Raw genomic sequence first — 19,361 nt, forward strand, 5'->3', positions numbered from 1 at the left:
ATGTCCCCAATTATTTTGTTATTAACCTGTTTCATTCCATGAAAGGCAAGTTTCCATGTTCCATGCCTGCGTTATTGTTTACAGATTCACAGTCACCGTGAACTTGCAAATTGTTTTGCTTTTCCGGCATGCCGGAGTGATTTTATTTGTGTGGGCTGCCTCACCTACAACTCGCTGTCTGACGTCCGTGCTTTCCACATTGTCTGCCACGTGCTTATCTGCAACAGGGCATGTCTCTCAACAAAAACGATTACAAATGAAGTCACAAAGAGCAATGACGGTGCAGGAAACCATCTGCCAGTCTATAATATGTAATTATTTCATTTACCTTTACAATCATGCAGATTAGGGTCAGAGATCTGACAGATCACAGAGATCTTGCTATAAATGACAGTTCATGATGATTTTGGGATAGAAATGTATGTCAGAGAAAACTACTTGTTCTTGAGTCGTGATTGTTCAGTGCTATATGCTCTCTGCTTGTAATTTACATAAAGATAAATCCAGCTCAACATCTTTTCACTGTGCTGAGGTCACATTTTTGCCACTCCCTATTTAAAATTAAAGGTTAACATGATATATTGTGAATTTGTGTTATGCATGCATGTGTCACTTATAGCATGTAATACTGCTAATGCACTGACCCAAAGGTATTTCTGCAAAGCATAAAAACGTTAAATGAATCTGTGGTTTAGTTTCAGTATGAAGTGACAATCTGTCCTACAAACTGGCTACACTAGTTTTTAGACATTTAGATTAGTATGACTTTTAGTATGACTTTTATACATTTTACCACAACATAAGGGGTTATAAAACATTTACAAAAGTGGTGATAAATGCTGCTGCAGTATGTAAATACCATTGAATGATTCTGTTCAAGTATTTGAACTACTTGATTCATGATTCGTTACAGCTGCGCAGACGATTACCAAGCATTTAGTACAAAGATATAAAAGAAAGAAATAACCAAGAACGTATATAAGGCAACAGTGTGAAAATGTAAGAAGAAAAGATATGCGCGCGTAAAAACAAAGAATGAAAGCAAAACGTTTGGGTTGATTCATGCGAAAGAATCGATTCATTGGAATCGATTCGTCCATAAATCTGCAAGTTCAGCGGAGTCTATGCAAAAGTGCAGCTTTTGCAACTGTTTATGGTGCAATAAACACAGTTTATAAACACAGTTTATTGCACCAAAAAAAGTTTCAACACAGCTCTGTCGAAATGGGGTACAAATTTCTCCAGTCTGGTAGCACTGGGCACTTCTTAAAGTGAAACCGGTTCTTTGAGTCATTTACACACGAAACATCCGGGCAAGAACGCCAGATTAGCATGACTCATCAAAAACTCTACAAGGGTGTATAAAAAGGGAAGATCTCTCCCCTCTCCTTGCAGATCACTTCTCCGCGCAGCACCCAAACACCAGCAATAAGCCCTCAACGATCTACAAAGAGTAAGTAACGAAATGCTTTTTCCTCTGTTTTTTTCGTGTCGTCTCGTGCAGCACGAGCTATTGCACGCACGCGCTAGTTTAGATCCAGACCCGCGTATTCGTATATATTTATTCTCGGTGGAAGTATTGAGTGCAAAGTTGGTGAACGAGTGCAAAATATGCAAAACAACAACAAAATACTGGTGCAACTTTTTTTTTTTTATAGTGCAAATTCTTTTTGGTCTAAATTTTCTTCTACGTTGCGATTAAAGTGCATCTCCAGTTAAGGTCTAGTATCAACTGAGACATGGTGTCTGTGGTGATGATATGGTTTCACGTATTCATTCATCCCATAGAGACGCCATGCATCAGTGCATTAGTCTCAAGTGTCCATTAGTCTTTCATTGAGAACCTAGCAACGAAATGGCTCAGTTGATAACATGCCTGAGCAATGTACAAGCTTGCATGTTAACATTTGTGAGCAGATTACATCAGAGATAAATCACAACTGCTAGACAGTTTCCTCAGTCGTCATGCAGGATGTTCATGTTATGCCCTCATATAACAAGTGCGCTTGTATTTTCAATGCATTCATTTCTAAGATGCAGCTGCGATGAATGAAAAATGAACAGCTTTGTCAGGGAGAAAGTAAGGACAAAAGTTTTCTTGGCTCAAAGCTGTTAGGCAACATGCCAGCTGCATTGAAACACAGTTTCAGTAGTATCAGGATTGAGATCCTGCAGGACCAGACCCAAGCAAGTTTGGGCAAATGCGACGAAGAAGGACCTAGAAGAATAGCGTTGAATGTTACATGGCCATGACCTACATGTTAATGCATTCATTCACTTTCAATGAATGCTTTATCCTGGTCAGGGTCACTGTGGCTTAAATAACTACCTGATTATGCGTTTATAATGAACAACTCAGAATGAAGTTAGACTTTAAATGAACATTGCACCACGACAAGACGAAACAGAACAATGCCACAGCTTCCTTAACTTGGTTTCACTAAACAAAATGCAGCACATGCGCTGTGCCTAGTGTGCATTAATAGACCTGCACTATTGTAACAAACCCAGAAATATAATAATGCACAAATATGTTTACTGTTTGAAACTGATGTAGAAATATTTTGTGAACTCACTTTATTCTATCTTTCTTCCCCCCCTACACAGTGCCACCCTACACCATCACATACTTTGCCGTGAGAGGTGCGTGATAATCTTTTGCTCAATCTCTACCACGGTCTTATGACTTGGGCCTGACCCTTCGGGGCATTCTGAACAAAACCCCTCATAGTCTTTCTTTCTGTCAGATGCCTTAGTGGGGAATGTACATGTGATTTCAGATAGTTTAATGATTAAACATTTACTTGATATTCAGGGTGCATGTGCAAACTTTTTTATCTAAATACTTGTATTAAAAAAAGCAGATGCAATAATGACTCTGCAGGAATTATTTGATTTGGCTCCGAAGTAAACCAAACAAATAAAAGTTTTACAATACTGATTGATCTTGACATATCTGGTGTTCGCCCTTTCAGCTTTCATCACGGCCGACCAATCAGATACAGGTTTATAGCTGCGTGACCTAAATTATGGACAAAGGTGGATCTGCATTTGAACCACACAAGAAAAAGAGCAGCAGAGTCGCGTTTTTTACACCAACTTGTCTCTCTTTTTTTCTTTTTTTTTATTTTGCAGAAATTAATTTATTTAATCAGAAATGTAAATAAATGAGAGATTTAAGTTGTTTAATGACAATAAATCTCATGATGAATGAGTCCATGTTAGCTTGTGCATAAAGCAGATGTTAGGCATACTAATGAGCTTTTGACGTTATGTGCCGTGCCAGGACGATGCGGTGCTCTCCGCATCATGCTGTCTGACCTGGGTCAGGAGTGGAAGGAAGTGGTGGTGAACTTTGACGAGTGGATGAAGGGAGACCTGAAGAAAACCTGTGTGAGTGTCTTGTATAAGGCTAATGCTGTTACACATGCACTGTTATTTTACCTCTCCGCTGTTCATCAAAGCTGGCGAAATAATATGTATAATATTAATATAAGAAAATATCTGGAAATGTAACCACTAAGTAAAATCATCTTAAAACCAGCATTTTAATTACTTCTTGTTTTGATATATTATAGGTTTTCGGACAGTTGCCCAAGTTGCAGGATGGTGACCTCGTTTTGTTTCAGTCAAATACCTTTTTAAGGCATTTGGGCCGCAAACATGGTAATTTGTCACATCAGTTCAAAATGTACAGATTAATTTAGAACACTTATATCTGGGCAGCATCACAGTAGTTTTAGATCTGGTCCTGCCCTGAGATATCTGGGACTAGTTTATTAATATACAGAACAATTTAAACCTGCTTACTGAAGTGTTTTCATGACTTGTGAGAAACAATTATGAATGCTGTAATATAAATACATATGCAGTTTCCTCAAACTGACTCTTCTAAGTTCTAAATAAAATACCAATGGGCTGACCTGGATCACTCGGGCACTTGAACCACACAACAGCAGATACTAGGATTACATTTGATACTTAAGTCTTTGATTAGTCCATTTTCTCCAGTGACCCAGAAGTCAGTCAAATGTTTCATATTAAAATCCTCGACCCTCAGACTTATTTCTGCTTACATGTGCAGGTGCATACGGGAAGAATGACACCGAAGCCGCCCAGATCGACATGTTTAATGACGGAGTTGAAGATCTTCGTACCAAATACTTGAAAATGATCTACCAGGAATATGTAAGTGGTGTTATCTTGTTAGCTTTTCAATGCCCACGAGATTACTGAACAAAGCTTAATTTTCATTAAGAACACAGACTCTACACAACCCTGATTCCTCATACACTCCGCAGGTAATTTAACAACAGCAAATATAGAACATTCAACTTTGTTTCATTGCTAAGATGGCTAGCTAGTTTCTGCAGTTAGTTAAGTATTTGTATGTTGAGCCATGAGAAGATTCGGTCATTTGCGGTTCTTCAGATCACAAACTAAGCAACAATTCACAAACTTAACAGCATTTACTGAATCATTAATAAAAGAATCTGATGCACTGCTATGAAGAAGCAAGGCCTAGATCCATTTGTCGCATGATTACAGGAAGTGAAACACTGTCTAGATTTTTTTTTTTTTTTTTTCCCCCCTTATCTCACTTTGCTGACACATGCCAGTAGAGCAGTATATCACCACCAGTGGTCACTGTTCAGGGTTTACCCAGATATCTCTGTAATCCTGAACTACATTTGTGCATATTTTTTGTGTGTTCCCCAGGAAACTGGCAAAGAGGCCTACATCAAGAGCCTGCCAGACCACCTCTCTAAGTTTGAGGTTGTGCTGGAGAAGAACAAAAGTGGTTTTCTCGTTGGCGACTCGGTATGACGCACACATCATATGCAGGATTCTTTATACACTCCTTGCTCTATACATTATGTAGATTATTTGATGTATTTTCACAAAACTAAAGACAAGGTCACTTCTATGATTTTAGTTCTCACCCTGGTGTTTTTCCACTCCTCACAGTTGTCCTTTGCAGACTACAGTCTCTTTGAGGTTTTGCTGAACCACCAAGTGCTGAGTCCCACCTGTCTAGACTCCTTCCCTGCCCTGAAAGGCTTTGTGGAGAAGATGTCCAGCCGTCCCAAAATCAAGGCTTTTCTTGACTCTGATGCCTACAAGAGCCTGCCTATCAATGGCAATGGCAAACAGTAATAGAGCTGAGCATTAGCTCTGAATGTAGATAGATCCACTCAACTTTTCTAAACCTAACTGTCCCTCTACATGACTGTTTAGCACTGCTTTCCATTTTCTGGATGTGGAATAAGTTTTCTAAGCTCTAACATTTGGTTCTCTTCTCTCATTTATTGAAAATAAAATCTGAACCAAGATGTAAGCTTTGTTTATTTGATATTTTAGGCTGATTTAACATTGTCCTGCACCTTTTTAAATAACAAATCAATTTATATTAGAATTTAACAACAAACAATTCATTGTTATCTGAATAATTAAACAATGGTAATTAATTTTGGTAACTATCAGTAAAACAATTTACACCAGTCTTTTGTGTGTACCAACTGTACCCACCCCTAACATAAATAATCCTAATAAATATTTGGCTCAAATTACCAGAAACGGTTAAAGTGTCCTCATACTTATTGTTAAATTCAATTCTTTGTGAATAAGAGCTTGCTCTATGATTCATAAACTGTTTGTGGACAAAACGTGGGGGGGGATTAAATACACATAACACATAATAGGAATATTGGATTTTAAAGCCATGTATGAATAGTCAGTATAGTTATGCATCAGTGTGTGTGTGTGTGTGTGTGTGTGTATACATACATTTTAATATACAGTATTTCAAACATGTTATCAGTGGAGATCAGCTGCTCCTTCCTCTCCGGCACGTTTCCTGTGCCACTGATTTGCGGTGAACTCAGAGACTGTAACTAACATTCTTTCTGACTTACACTTTCTGCTGCCACCTGCTGATTTCCTACATGCATTGCACGTTAAAGTGATTTGATCAGTAAAAATGACTGCTTTATAATTATCTGCATTCTAGCTATGGATGTGATGTGCTGTGGGATTATTTAAATGGGAAAGGAAACAGTCATCAGGTATTCCTTGGTCACGCATTTCTATCACTTTAAACTTTTACATTTATGGCATTTGGCAGACGCCCCTTCTCCAGAGTGACTTACATTTTTAACTCATTTTATACAACTAAACAATCGAGGGTTAAGGGCCTTGCTCAGGGGCCCAGAAGTGGTGGACCTGGGATTTGAACTCTCAACCTTCTGATCAGCTTCTGCCACCAATTTCTTCTTTTCTTAAATCCCATTCACAAAAGCAACAACTCAACCGAGTAAAAATTTTGTCCCCATAGTTGATGTGTTTGAAGCAGGAAAATGGCCAAGTTTAAGGATTTGAGTGAGTTTGACAAGGGTCATCAATTGTGACGGATCAGAGCATCTCCAAAACTGCAGCTCTTGTGGGGTGTTCCCGGTCTGCAGTGGTCAGTATCTATCAAAAGTGGACCAAGGAAGGAACAGTGGTGAACCAGTGACAGGGTCATGGACGACCAAGGCTCACTGATATACACTATATTGCCAAAAGTATTCGCTCACTCATCCAAATAATCAGAATCAGGTGTTCCAATCACTTCCATGGCCACAGGTGTATAAAATCAAGCACCTAGGCATGCAGACTGTTTTTACAAACATTTGTGAAAGAATGGGTCGCTCTCAGGAGCTCAGTGAATTCCAGCGTGGAACTGTGATAGGATGCCACCTGTGCAACAAATCCAGTCGTGAAATTTCCTCGCTCCTAAATATTCCACAGTCAACTGTCAGCTGTATTATAAGAACGTGGAAGTGTTTGGGAACGACAGCAACTCAGCCACGAAGTGGTAGGCCACGTAAACTGACGGAGCGGGGTCAGCGGATGCTGAGGCGCATAGTGCGAAGAGGTCGCCAACTTTCTGCAGAGTCAATCGCTACAGACCTCCAAACTTCATGTGGCTTTCAGATTAGCTCAAGAACAGTGCGCAGAGAGCTTCATGGAATGGGTTTCCATGGCCGAGCAGCTGCATCCAAGCCATACATCACCAAGTGCAATGCAAAGCGTCGGATGCAGTGGTGTAAAGCACGCCGCCACTGGACTCTAGAGCAGTGGAGACGCGTTCTCTGGAGTGACGAATCGCGCTTCTCCATCTGGCAATCTGATGGACGAGTCTGGGTTTGGCGGTTGCCAGGAGAACGGTACTTGTCTGACTGCACTGTGCCAAGTGTAAAGTTTGGTGGAGGGGGGATTATGGTGTGGGGTTGTTTTTCAGGAGCTGGGCTTGGCCCCTTAGGTCCAGTAAAAGGAACTCTGAATGCTTCAGCATACCAAGACATTTTGGACAATTCCATGCTCCCAACTTTGTGGGAACAGTTTGGAGCTGGCCCCTTCCTCTTCCAACATGACTGTGCACCAGTGCACAAAGCAAGGTCCATAAAGACATGGATGACAGAGTCTGGTGTGGAGGAACTTGACTGGCCTGCACAGAATCCTGACCTCAACCCGATAGAACACCTTTGGGATGAATTAGAGCGGAGACTGAGAGCCAGGCCTTCTCGTCCAACATCAGTGTGTGACCTCACAAATGCGCTTCTGGAAGAATGGTCAAAAATTCCCATAAACACACTCCTAAACCTTGTGGACAGCCTTCCCAGAAGAGTTGAAGCTGTTATAGCTGCAAAGGGTGGACCGACGTCATATTGAACCCTATGGATTAGGAATGGGATGTCACTTAAGTGCATATGCGAGTCAAGGCAGGTGAGCGAATACTTTTGGCAATATAGTGTATGTGGGGAGTGAAGGCTGGCCCATGTGATCCGATCCGACAAACGAGCTACTGTTGCTCAAATTTCTGAAAAAGGTAATGCTGGTTCTGATAGAAAGATGTCAGAATACACAGTGCATGACGGGTCAGGGCGACACAATGTACGACCTGCCACAAAAATAGGCAGGTGGTCATAATGTTATGCCTGATCATGTATTTTAAACGTATACATTTACATTAGATTTGGCAGATGCTCTTATCCAGAGCGAGGTACAAATAGCTTTAAAGACCATCAATGAATTCATTAACACTGGTTCAATAGATCACAGACAGGATACTATTAGCCTAGAAAACTGAGTTGGTTTTATAACAATACATAAAAACAGGGAAAAAATAAGAGCTAGTTTAAGTACAAATACAAAGGATAGAGCACTATTCATTTTAAAAATCAAAAATCTACAATGCTCTGACTGAAAGAGCAATTTAATTTAATAATTTTTTTAAAATTATTATACATATATGCAAATGCAGTTATATCTGAATTGACTGCTTTACAAAGTCTCTGCAAGAACAATACACTAACACAATCTCCAGGGTGCTCACTTTTTTTTTTTTTATTTCCAGTTTTTATTTCTCTCTAATATATCAAAATGTTTTCATATTTGCATATTTCGTGTGAAATCAGAGCCAGTCAGACCAATGTACACAGGCATAAATTACATAAATACATACATGACATACTCAGCTTTAAACCATGAAGCACAAAGTGATTAAATGCCCCAGAGCATTTAATTCACTCAGGTTTTAGGGCAAATTACTTCCTATTTTCCAGACATCACGAAGAGAGAGGTTGCCCATAAGACAACTGTCTGCAATCCCCAGGTATTAAAAACATATGTTTTTCAATAAGTGTTTCAATAAGAAAACAGGACCACACTTTTCATAATTTGTCCAGAATTAGATCAATTTTAAAACTTTTGCCATTTGCATTATACATAAAGAACTGAGACACACCTCCCAAAAAATGCAACTATTAACAAAAAAAAAATAACCAAAGAAAAAAATCCAATCATATGCTGTTACATTCTTTTATACATACAAAAAAAATTTCGGATAGAAATGAGAAAATATCACACAACTATAACAGAATAAGCAGAATTCATTCAATGGCATCTTAAACTATCCAGGTGGATAAAATGGGCACTACGTGCAAGGCTGTAGGTCATCAGCAATTCACCCTGATCGAATACGGCAAATGTGGAAAAATAATGCAGAATGCCATTAACGGCAGGTACACTTTGTAGCAATCATTTCTTCGTATTCCTTATATGCAATAGAGCCATCGTTTTCAATGGTCAAAACGCTCAGAGGGTCGTATTCAGATGGAACACAAGAAGGTCTGGGCACGGACGAGTCCAGCTTCTCATATATAATGTTCTGTACCATTGTGTGCACCGGCGAGCCGTAGATATGGCCCACAACACGAGGGCAATTGCCTTTGCAGTACCTGGGATTGTACTTGGAGGGCGCTATGATCCAGTGATCTAGTTTGAGCTGCGAGAAGCTCACGCGGAAGTCATAGAGGTCGCAGACGTCTGTTGGGTGCTCGAATTTGGGAAGTGGTCCACTTTCGGTGCTCGACTTTAAGGATTGAGATGTGTTTGGAACGTTCCTTCGATCTCTCCACTTCAGCCTCTGAATACCAGATCCGTACTGCTGACTCTGTATATTCTCACCCCAATGATTGGAATGGATTTCTCCCAGCCTGGTGTTTGTGGAACCTCTTTGATAGGCCACCTCACTGGTGTCGTTCAGATAGAGCAAAAGAGATGGCGCCATGTTCGTGAGCTCCACAAGACTTCTGGAAGTGTGGCTTCCTGGTTCATCATCCAGGCAGGTGAGGTTGATGAGGAGGTGGATGTCCTTTTTGTGGCCCTGGATGAGAGGGTGGAGGAAGGGGGTCACGTCCACCTCCACCCACTTTTGGTGACTGGCTCCGTTGACTTGGAAGTGGAAAGTGATGGGTGACACGGAGTGCTGTGAGCCGGGAGAGCTGAGGCACATGTGCTCATCGGAAGGTGTCTGTTCTTTCATGTACAGGTAGCAATGAGAGGTGAGTGAGGCTGCGTGGTTGTGATCCAAGGAGTAAAGCAGAACCGATTTGAGTAGCTGTTCCTGGGCTCGTACACGGTTCAGACTGTAGGAAATGTCCTGCATGAAAAATTCTGTAGAAAAGAAGACACTTGAGAGACAATTCATGCCCATTGCCTAAATAAATTTCTTACAAGGAATGTAATGTGTTTTGGGATCTCATCCAAACAGTAGGTTAGGTTTCACACCACATAACAGGAAGAAGAATGACTTCTGCAAATCTGAAGATCTAAACTGGTAAAGCTGAAATCAGTAATCTTAGTGGAAAACCTACACCCTGAAACACATCAAATATATTTGTATGGAAAAAAATTGTGATGCGTTTAGTGATTCAGATGCTAGTTTATTGGTTGGTGAGTTATTTCTATTATATCTGTAGATATTGTAATTGCTAATGCAGGTTCAATGATGTTTAATAAGAAAATAAATGTCAACAATCTCAGCTGTAAGGAAAAACAGTCAGAATTTGTAGCTATCGCCTAAAAACAAAAGCGCTAGACCTTCTCGTCTCACTTACCAGTTCCCAGTGATGCTCAATATCCCTGCTGACAAATCCACAAACCCAAATGGAAACAACAATCATTAGACTTAAGGCTCCAGAATGCAATGAAGTTCTACAAGACATGGTTATAGCGGAGTCTGAGCTCGGCTGGTTAATGATCTATATGATGATGAGTGTGACAGAATTGACGATGATATTACAGCAGCTTGAAGGTTTGGAAGATTTGAGCAGAGTGAACAGGAGGACAAAGGAGGACTAAAGTATTGCTGGATCACTCTCTTTAGGTAGAGATGAAATGAGAGCTAAATCCCACCAGGACCACCATCAGAATGTAGTCAAATGCCATTGTGGGTAATGTAAGCAAACATTAGCTAAAGTGTTTGAAATAATTCAAGCATGGTTATTCAACTTATAAGACAAGACATTAAATTAAGACAAAAATCTGTGAAAACAAATTAATTAATTATAGCTGATAATACAAAGTAGATTTTCTAATTCCACTCAATAATAACTAATAATTTATAAATAGTACAGTAAATGGTGTGTCTTTGTTAGCCTTTAAACTTTCTAGTCACATTGAGACCGCGCTGCAAAAATGGATATAAATTAATATTGTTATAATTTCAACACTACATCATTTAAGTTAAATGCTTATTTATAATGGCAGCCTTGCTAAAGGTGAACTGCATCCACTTTAATTCGGTCCAAAAATATACAGGCTCTTTAGTCCATATTACAACCACATTTGTATACAACCACAACAACCAGGTCCTCTAAAGATGAACTAACGGCTTTTACTCTGGCCAAAACTTACCACCTTAATCAGCAAGAACTGACCATTAGCTGTCTAAAAAGTTGTCTGTAATGAAAACCGGCTATACCTCCTTTAAGGATTCTTCATAGGGACCAATTAAAGACTCTTTATGGTGTTCGATGGAAAAAAAAATAAAACATTTCATACTATTATAATGTATTTTCCTTACTATATCCAAAAATATCCTTAACACTTGCGATCTGATTCCACAGTCATTAAGCATACAACTTAAATACACCATGTTACCAGGTACCTAAGTACACTTGAGCACACATTGTAAGTATACAACTACTGAATACAAATACAATTTAAACTCATCAGCAGTAAAAGAAAAAAAAACACCATGGGACCACCACTGACCAGACATTATTTGGGTTGTGAGTGACTCTGACTTGATAGTGTGTTGTGTTGGTGTAATCAGGTACAGCAGTGTCAGTAGGATTTATTACTCAACTACATTGTAAGGTGTATAGTTAAAAACTGTGTGTCTAATTTTCTGTGCACAATTTGTGATAATTGTCAACTTGTGATCAGTGGTCAGCAAATGGATTTCTGTCACTGAAGTGTTTCAAAACTCATACAAAGCTGCTTATTCACAGCAATTCAACTGAGGCTCGTTTGGATATTGTAGTGACTATAGGCATTGTCCTAAAGCAACTCTACAGCAGTCAAAACCATAAACAACAATAATGGGGAAAACTGCCTGAGATGACAAGGTGGATCCAGAGCCTATGCTGGGAACACTGGGTTCAAGGTGGGACTACAGCTTGAATCCAGCATTCGACTCACCTCGTAGCCAGTACTGTACGTGTCATCATATAGTAAAGTAGTGCTGCTTTGTGCTCCATAAACTGGGAAGGAACACGTAGCTGAGAAGACTACAGAGAGGAATTTGAAGTTGTGGGGGTTTGGCTTTTACTGAGTCGAGGTTTATTGTAGCAGCCTCAAGAGCATAATTTACACCTAGGAGTAATTCAGCATCATCAGTCCCACTACTAGATAGTAGCCTGTGCATAAGATAAGACTGAGGGGTTCCTGAAGATGCAAAGCTGTGGCTCCTACCTCATACCAGTGCCACACACACACAGACACACACACACACACACACACACACACACACACACACACACACACATACATACATCAGTGTGTCTGCTGTGCTTAGAAGGAGCTACCTCTAGAAAATAAAACACCGGTTCTTTCTACTTAAGATTGCCTGACACACAAGTAATTTTCATACATTAACTGAACAGATCTCTGGGGTGTGGTTGTTGTGTTTCTACCTCCACACTGGTCCAGACACTCCTGCCGTGCTGTGATCAGGCGCACGGTGTTGTAAAGGTGAGACGCCTCGTGAGTCCTCTCTTGCTTTGTAGACAGTTTGTAAAGCCTTTTCATGAATCGTACGTATCTGGAATCGGGTCTAGTTCTCGGGAAATGAATTCCCCACGGCTCGTGCTCCGATAAGGCTTTCAGTAACGGGCTTAAAATGTTGCCGTGATGCACTAGGTGCTCGGCGTGTTGACCTCCAGCACCGCGGCCCGAGAGTCCCGACACTCCGGTGCCCATCAGCAAGAGCACCAGCGCGTTAAGGTAAAACACTGCACAACTCTCCTTAACCATGATCAATAAATGCATCAAACATGAACACATTCCTTGACCTGCACTTGCGGAACTCTTCCCGGGCCATGCACACTTCCGGTCGCGCTTAACTTCACAGGTGTATGTAATCACCTCAAACCAGGCGCGCGCGCGCGCGCATGACGTTTCTTCAGCACATGGACATGGGAGAGAGTTCCAGCAAAAACTTTTTCCATTAAAGACCAAAAATGTTATACCAACTTGTTTATAGAAAGCAATTCCATTAATAGACTTTACCTAAATCGACTCAGACGTCACCATATATATATATATATATATATATATACATATATATACATATATATATATACATATATATATATATATATATATATATATATATATATATATATATATATATATATATATATATATATATATGTATGTGTGTAAGATTTTGATTTAAAGGAATTAAAAGAGATAAGAATGAGTTACCACTCTTTTCCAAATTTTCCCAAAAGTAAAAGAGCTTCAATTTAAAATAATGAATGATATACATTATATTGCCAAAAGTTTTGGGACACCCCTCAGAAGACATTGTCCAAGACATTTTGGACAATTTCATGCTTCCAACGTTGTAGGGAACAGTTTGGGGATGACCCCTTCCTGTTCCAACATGACTGCACACCAGTGCACAAAGCAAGGTCCATAAAGACATGGGTGAGTGAGTTTGGTGTGGAGGAACTTCACAGTGTCCTGACCTCAACCTGATAGAACACCTTTGGGATGAATTAGAGCGGAGACTGCGAGCCAGGCCTTCTCGTCCAACATCAGTGCCTGACCTCACAAATGTGCTTCTAGAGGAATGGTCAAAAATTCCCATAAACACACTCCTAAACCTTGTGGAAAGCCTTCCTAGAATAGTTGAAGCTGTTAAGGCAGACGTCCCAAAACATTCGGCAATATAGTTTATATCCATCAAAAGATCGATATAAAATTTGATATTCAGGAAAACTCTTGTCAAGTGATATTGAAACCACTTCATCTGTGTCCATTCAAAGCTGTTTTGGTCTTGACTTGAATAACAGAATGTCCTTTGTCAATATCCATGTTAACCTTCTTAACTATAAACAAATTAAGTTGGGATGTTGTATGCAACACCTACTTTATTAACAACCTTTTTTGTTTTGCTACATTTTTTTATTCATAAGTCTAGATTTTTAAAAAACCACCCCTTCTTTTCCTCACTTCATAAATGCCCTTACAAATATTTTTGTATCCCTCTGTACAATCTCGAGCAATAAGGCTATTACATTAGCTAATTTTCTCAACGGGTTTAGTGACTCTTAGTATCTTATAAACCCTTCTGCAAAATTATGTACATGTGTTTTTTTTGTGTTTTATTTTAACACATTTCACTTTTATTTCAAATTGAAATTTAACCATTGCCATACAATGTATATAACTTATAATCGTCTCTGCCTATTGTATTAGTAACTGTATATTTTGATATATCTTAAAAAGACAAAACACACAAACACACAAATTAAAACACAGTCTTCATCACTGTATTATCCTAAACTGATAGCACCTTTTACTTTTTACATTACTATATAAAATATGCAAATATACTTTATTTTCATACACAGTGTCTACTAACAAATTCCTACTCAGACTTCATTCCTCGTCTGATTATGTAGGTAACATGTTTAGAAAGCTAAGTTGTACGCAGTTACGTGTGAAGAAAAAAAACGAGACAAAATCGTAAAAGTGTTTTATAAGGCTGTGTCATGCCCTAAAATTGCAGCTCAGATAAACACATGGGACATCAGGGGGTGTGAATTTCACGTGTGGCTCATGTGACTATCCACACGTGAAGTGGATGAGTGCGTGTGACTTTTCTTAGTGTGTTTATTGCTTAAAATATCTTAAAGTAATATACCACTCATGTAACTGACAGAAAATTATTTTCATTGTTCAGTAAATAGAAATGAATATGAAAATATGGAAATGTATCTGATAAAGTGTAAACAGTATGCAATGTTTGACCTCCTTTTCAGCTTCCGAATCACTGTCGAGTTAGAAAGATCATTCTTTCATAGATACAAGCAAAATGTAATAAATTCAAGGACCACATTCCTACACTCCCCACACTCTGACTAGTCCTTTTATTCCAATATAATCAGCCAGTTTTTTCTCAGTACAGCCCACACACAGTCACAGCATAAGATATGACAGTAATGAGCAAGTAGTCATTCATACAGGAGATAATATGCACAGGATTTCTACTCCAATCTGAATATAATGAACTATCTTCAAGAATTAGAAACAAAATAAAGGACAGACAATAAGCTCTAATCAATGTCTAGTAGTTTATTCATTATTAGTTCATAAGAATGAAGTGTATATTACATTTATTCTTTCAAATTTACATCTATTCATTTGATCCCAAACTACTTATAATTCAGAATATAAATCTAATGAAATATCTGAGTCGTTGAAAACGGCTAAAGACTTCCTGGCAGTCTTAGGTATCTGGGATTGAAACTCTTAATCATCTCATCATCACATTATCCCTCCATATAGCCTAAAACACTAAACCATTTCAGTGCTCAGAGGAAAAAATAACAGAAAAATATTACTCTTCGACATTTTGGCACCACCACACACTCACACAGAACAAAAACTGTTTTCTAATTTGTCTACAAACACATTCAGAGTCACAGAGAGATGCACATACACTATATTGCCAAAAGTCTCTGAATTCAGGTGTTCCAACATGACTATGCACCAGTGCACAAAGCAAGATGCATAAAGACATGGATGAATGAGTTTGGTGTGGTGTGTTTGCACAGAGTCCTGACCTCAACCTGACAGAACACCTTTGGGATGAATTAGAGTGGAGACTCTGAGCCTTTCATCTGCCTTTCCATGCACATGAATGTAATATGGAGTTGCCCTGCCCTTTGCAGCTATAACAGCTTATAACTCTTCTGGGAAGGTTTCCCACAAGGTTTATGAGTGTTTTTATGGGAATTTTTGACCATTCCTCTAGAAGCGCATTTGTGAGGTCAGGCACTGATGTTGGACGAGAAGGTCTGGCTCACAATCTCTGCTCTAATTCATTCCAAAGGTGTTCAATGGGGTTGAGGTCAGGACTCTGGGAAGTTTCTCCACACCAAACTCACTCATCCAGGTCTTTATGGACCTTGCTTTGTGCACTGGTTTGCAGTCATGTTGGAACAGGAAGGGGTCATCCCCAAACAAAGTTGGGAGCATGAAATTGTCCAAAATGTCTTGGTATGAAGCTGAAGCATTAAGAGTTCCTTTCACTGGAACTAAGGGGCCAAACCCAACCCCTGAACTCAATGATTTGGAGGGGTGTCCCAAAACTTTTGGCAATATAGTGTAGCTCATATTTTCTATAATAATGCTATAATGACAAATTGTACATTGGTTACACTTTCTTGTAATGATGTAAACAAAACCATCATGCAATATCTTAAATGTAATCTACTTGTGATTTTGAAATCTTAACAAAAGTATAGGATTCTCATGCCCATGCTCATTGTGTGGATCACAACAAATAGTTAAGGCTAATGAAGTTACATTTAAAAATAAATTAAGACAATTACCCAAGATGTAAAATAAAACATTACTTTATAACTCATGTCAAATCAAACGTGTTTAAAAAGTCTCTAAACAAATTAGTCACAACCTGGCTGAACACCTAAATAAAATATCTCTATATTAACTAAATTAATAAATATCAATTAATTAACAAAATATATAGTATCTATTCAAGTGCATCAGCTTTTACTGGGAAGTTCATTTATGTTAGTGGAAAATTCTGCAGTTTATTATAGAGTCTTTTGCTGTCATCAGCCATTCCAGTTCAGATCAGGTCTATCCCAGGATCAGGATCAGGTTCCAAATTCACCCCTGTGGATGTTTTCGAGAGTTTTTGGAGAGCCTGGAGGAAATCCACACAGACAGGGGACGAGCATAGAGACACTAATCAGAGTTCAAACTGGAATCAAACTGGAAACAGTGCTGTGGAATTAAAGCTAAATATCACTATGAATTAAATTAAGAAAATATATGTTATGGCAAAAAAATCTATTCAAGAGCATAAACTCTAATTTGGGTGCTTCATTAGTGTTAGTGGCCTAATGGACAGTCTTTCCTCTTCTCTTCCTGTTCATTGCTGATTAAACGGAAGCTTAATCGATGCCTGGATTTCTTTCTGTGTCCCACACAGACTTGAAGTAAATTACTGAATGTATTCATGTTTTTAGACATATCTGAATATCCACGTTCTGTGTCCTGACACAAAACCGCAGGGTCTCCGAGCAGCTTCTTCACCTCAGTTGACAGGTCTTTGCGCAAGTACTGATATGCCTTTTTGCCACTGTTGTCACGTATGTTGCAGTTGGCACCGTACTGACGCACCAGTAAATTTAAGACTGATTCGTGGCTGTTAATGGCAGCAACATGCAGAGGCGTGTAACCATCATGGCTCTTGATGTTCACGTTAACGTTTTTACCAATGTCAAGGATTTTGCGCACCATTTTGCTATTTCCATGTTTAGCGGCCCAGTGAAGCACCGTAAAGCCAGATATGAAGTTTCTCTTTTCTGCCAGGTGGACATCCTGCTGCAGGAGGCTATAGATTGGACTCAAGCGTCCTGTCGTTGACTTTACAAGCCACTCATGTTCTCTTGTCTCTAGGCGGATGGCAGATGAGCTCTTAGCACGGAAATCATGTTTATCAACTTTGTTTCCTCTTTTTGGTGCCGGTGAACTAGGCATCACAGTCTGTCTCCTTTTTATTCTTGGTGATTTGTTTAGATCAGATTCATGATTCAGGCAGGGTGAACTCTTTCGAGCTTCCAGAGTTTTTAACTCCTGCTGTAGTGGAATCTCGAATCCCTGGTGACATGCATGTATTGTGTGGTTGGGTTTTATCTTCTCAGGTGGCGATTTTATTGCCACTACAGCAAAAACAGCTCCCATTTTGCCCTTCCTGGTACTATTGGCTACATTAAGCACATGATCAGTCAAAGATTCTTCCTGGTTGGATGTAGTGTCTGGGGAAATCACAGAGTCGCATTCAGCTGATCTATTAAACTGTTGTTTTGTCACAAAATCTTTAGAACTGTGACTATTGCAGGCAGGTGGAATTGTGCACACCCAGGAATTATTATTTAAAACATCTGCATTGGTTATGGAGAGGGAATCACATTTGGAAAAGCATCTCTGTTGTGTTTTGCACGATGAGGATGAGGATGAAGATGATGATGCTTTAGAGGACTTTCCTGCACTGATCAGCTCTTGGTATTTCTTCTTCACGACGACGTATTTGACATCTTCGACCCGTTTAACGACAGCCACGTTGTTGATGAAACTCTTAAACAGGTCCCTGTTGCGTCTTCTTTCCTCCGGCTCGGTGCAGTTGATGTGCGACGTGAACGCGCTCAAAAGCTCCGCGTTCTTCACTTTTCCGCCGCGCCCCATTAAAAACGATAAAACCGCATCCTGCGTCAGTGCCATCTTTAGTGCTAATTAATCCTTAAATAAGATAAAATCCTTTATTCGGCAGAGACAAACTAATCAGCCCTCTCTCCTCTGTTATCTTTAGGATGTTTTCAGCAGCAACCTGCTGCTTCCGGTTCTCCCCAACTTCGGTTTCCTGGGAAAGTTCCCAGCCAGCGTGGGCGCGCACTGAACGGTGCTCTGGGAATGCGCGTTCACGCCTGACTAACGGTCCCTGTGTTTGTTTATTGTTGCAGAATAAATAGTCTTACATAACAGCACCAATTAACTCCAGTCCCTTTTTTTTATGACTAACCATTTTCAATTGCGAACAAAGCAGCCAGTAAACTTAAAGCAAAGTCAGAAATGGTTATTTAAAACATTTACAGTGGCTATAATGCCAGATTTGGAAAAGCATGTGTAGTGCATGATGTAGGGCGATTATCATAACAGTGTCAGTGCCATTATTACCATTATTATATAAAGTTTCGTTTGTAGGCGGCTAGTTAAACATTCTTCCTACTTATTTCTTGAATGAAATAAATGTTTTATTCAGCAGAAAGGAAAAACTCGTCTCTGTCTCCTCCGTTATCTTTAGGATGATTTCAGCACAAACCTGCTGCTTCCGGTTCCCCCCTTAAGTTGCCCGGCAGCGTGGACGCGCACTGAATAGAGTTCACGAATGCGCGTGCACGACTGGCTGACTCTCTCAGAATAGTGTTGTGTAACAGTACCAGTTAACTACCGAAAAGAAAGTGTTTTGTTGATCTTTTCTAACGTTCGTGCAAATAAATAAAAACACTGCAAAACCAGAAATTGTTAATAAAAGCATCTACACTGGCTATGTAGAGAGAGACTGACGTTTGGAAAAGCTGCTGCCGGTGATGAAGATGATGTTTGTCCTCTGGCCATGGTGGGTCCAGAATCTATCATTGGAACACTGGGCACGTGGCAGGAACAGAAACCTTACAGACATAGAACATGGGGAAGATGCACAGATAACA

At 39.6% G+C, this 19,361-nt stretch overlaps 2 protein-coding genes across 2 annotated transcripts; one reads left to right on the forward strand and one right to left on the reverse strand.

Moving 5' to 3' along the window:
- The first annotated feature begins 1,322 nt into the window (after positions 1-1,322).
- LOC131365134 (glutathione S-transferase P 1-like) lies at positions 1,323-5,333 on the forward strand. The gene is made up of 7 exons (XM_058408763.1): positions 1,323-1,453; positions 2,608-2,643; positions 3,287-3,393; positions 3,579-3,666; positions 4,085-4,188; positions 4,720-4,821; positions 4,969-5,333. Coding segments are annotated over exons 1-7 (627 nt in total). The 5' UTR covers positions 1,323-1,452; the 3' UTR covers positions 5,158-5,333.
- A 3,120-nt stretch (positions 5,334-8,453) lies between these two features.
- On the reverse strand, positions 8,454-12,918 carry gdf9 (growth differentiation factor 9). The gene is made up of 2 exons (XM_058408643.1): positions 12,525-12,918; positions 8,454-9,999 (listed from the first exon to the last, which is right to left on the reverse strand). The coding sequence occupies exons 1-2, from the start codon at positions 12,892-12,894 to the stop codon at positions 9,056-9,058; spliced, it is 1,314 nt and encodes a 437-aa protein (XP_058264626.1). The 5' UTR covers positions 12,895-12,918; the 3' UTR covers positions 8,454-9,055.
- Positions 12,919-19,361: the final 6,443 nt, after the last annotated feature.

The sequence above is a fragment of the Hemibagrus wyckioides genome, linkage group LG14 (genome assembly GCF_019097595.1).
Source record: "Hemibagrus wyckioides isolate EC202008001 linkage group LG14, SWU_Hwy_1.0, whole genome shotgun sequence".
In the NCBI taxonomy this organism is placed as follows: Eukaryota; Metazoa; Chordata; class Actinopteri; order Siluriformes; family Bagridae; genus Hemibagrus; species Hemibagrus wyckioides.

Excerpts from the sequence above, each read along its gene's own strand:
- LOC131365134 (XM_058408763.1), top strand. Across the intron at positions 3,394-3,578 it reads GAGACCTGAAGAAAACCTGT|GTTTTCGGACAGTTGCCCAA; the intron begins GTGAGTGTCTTG and ends GATATATTATAG. Across the intron at positions 3,667-4,084 it reads GCATTTGGGCCGCAAACATG|GTGCATACGGGAAGAATGAC; the intron begins GTAATTTGTCAC and ends TTACATGTGCAG.
- gdf9 (XM_058408643.1), bottom strand. The coding sequence starts at position 12,894 with ATGTGTTCATGTTTGATGCATTTATTGATCATGGTTAAGGAGAGTTGT. Across the intron at positions 10,000-12,524 it reads GTGTCTGGACCAGTGTGGAG|AATTTTTCATGCAGGACATT; the intron begins GTAGAAACACAA and ends TCTTTTCTACAG.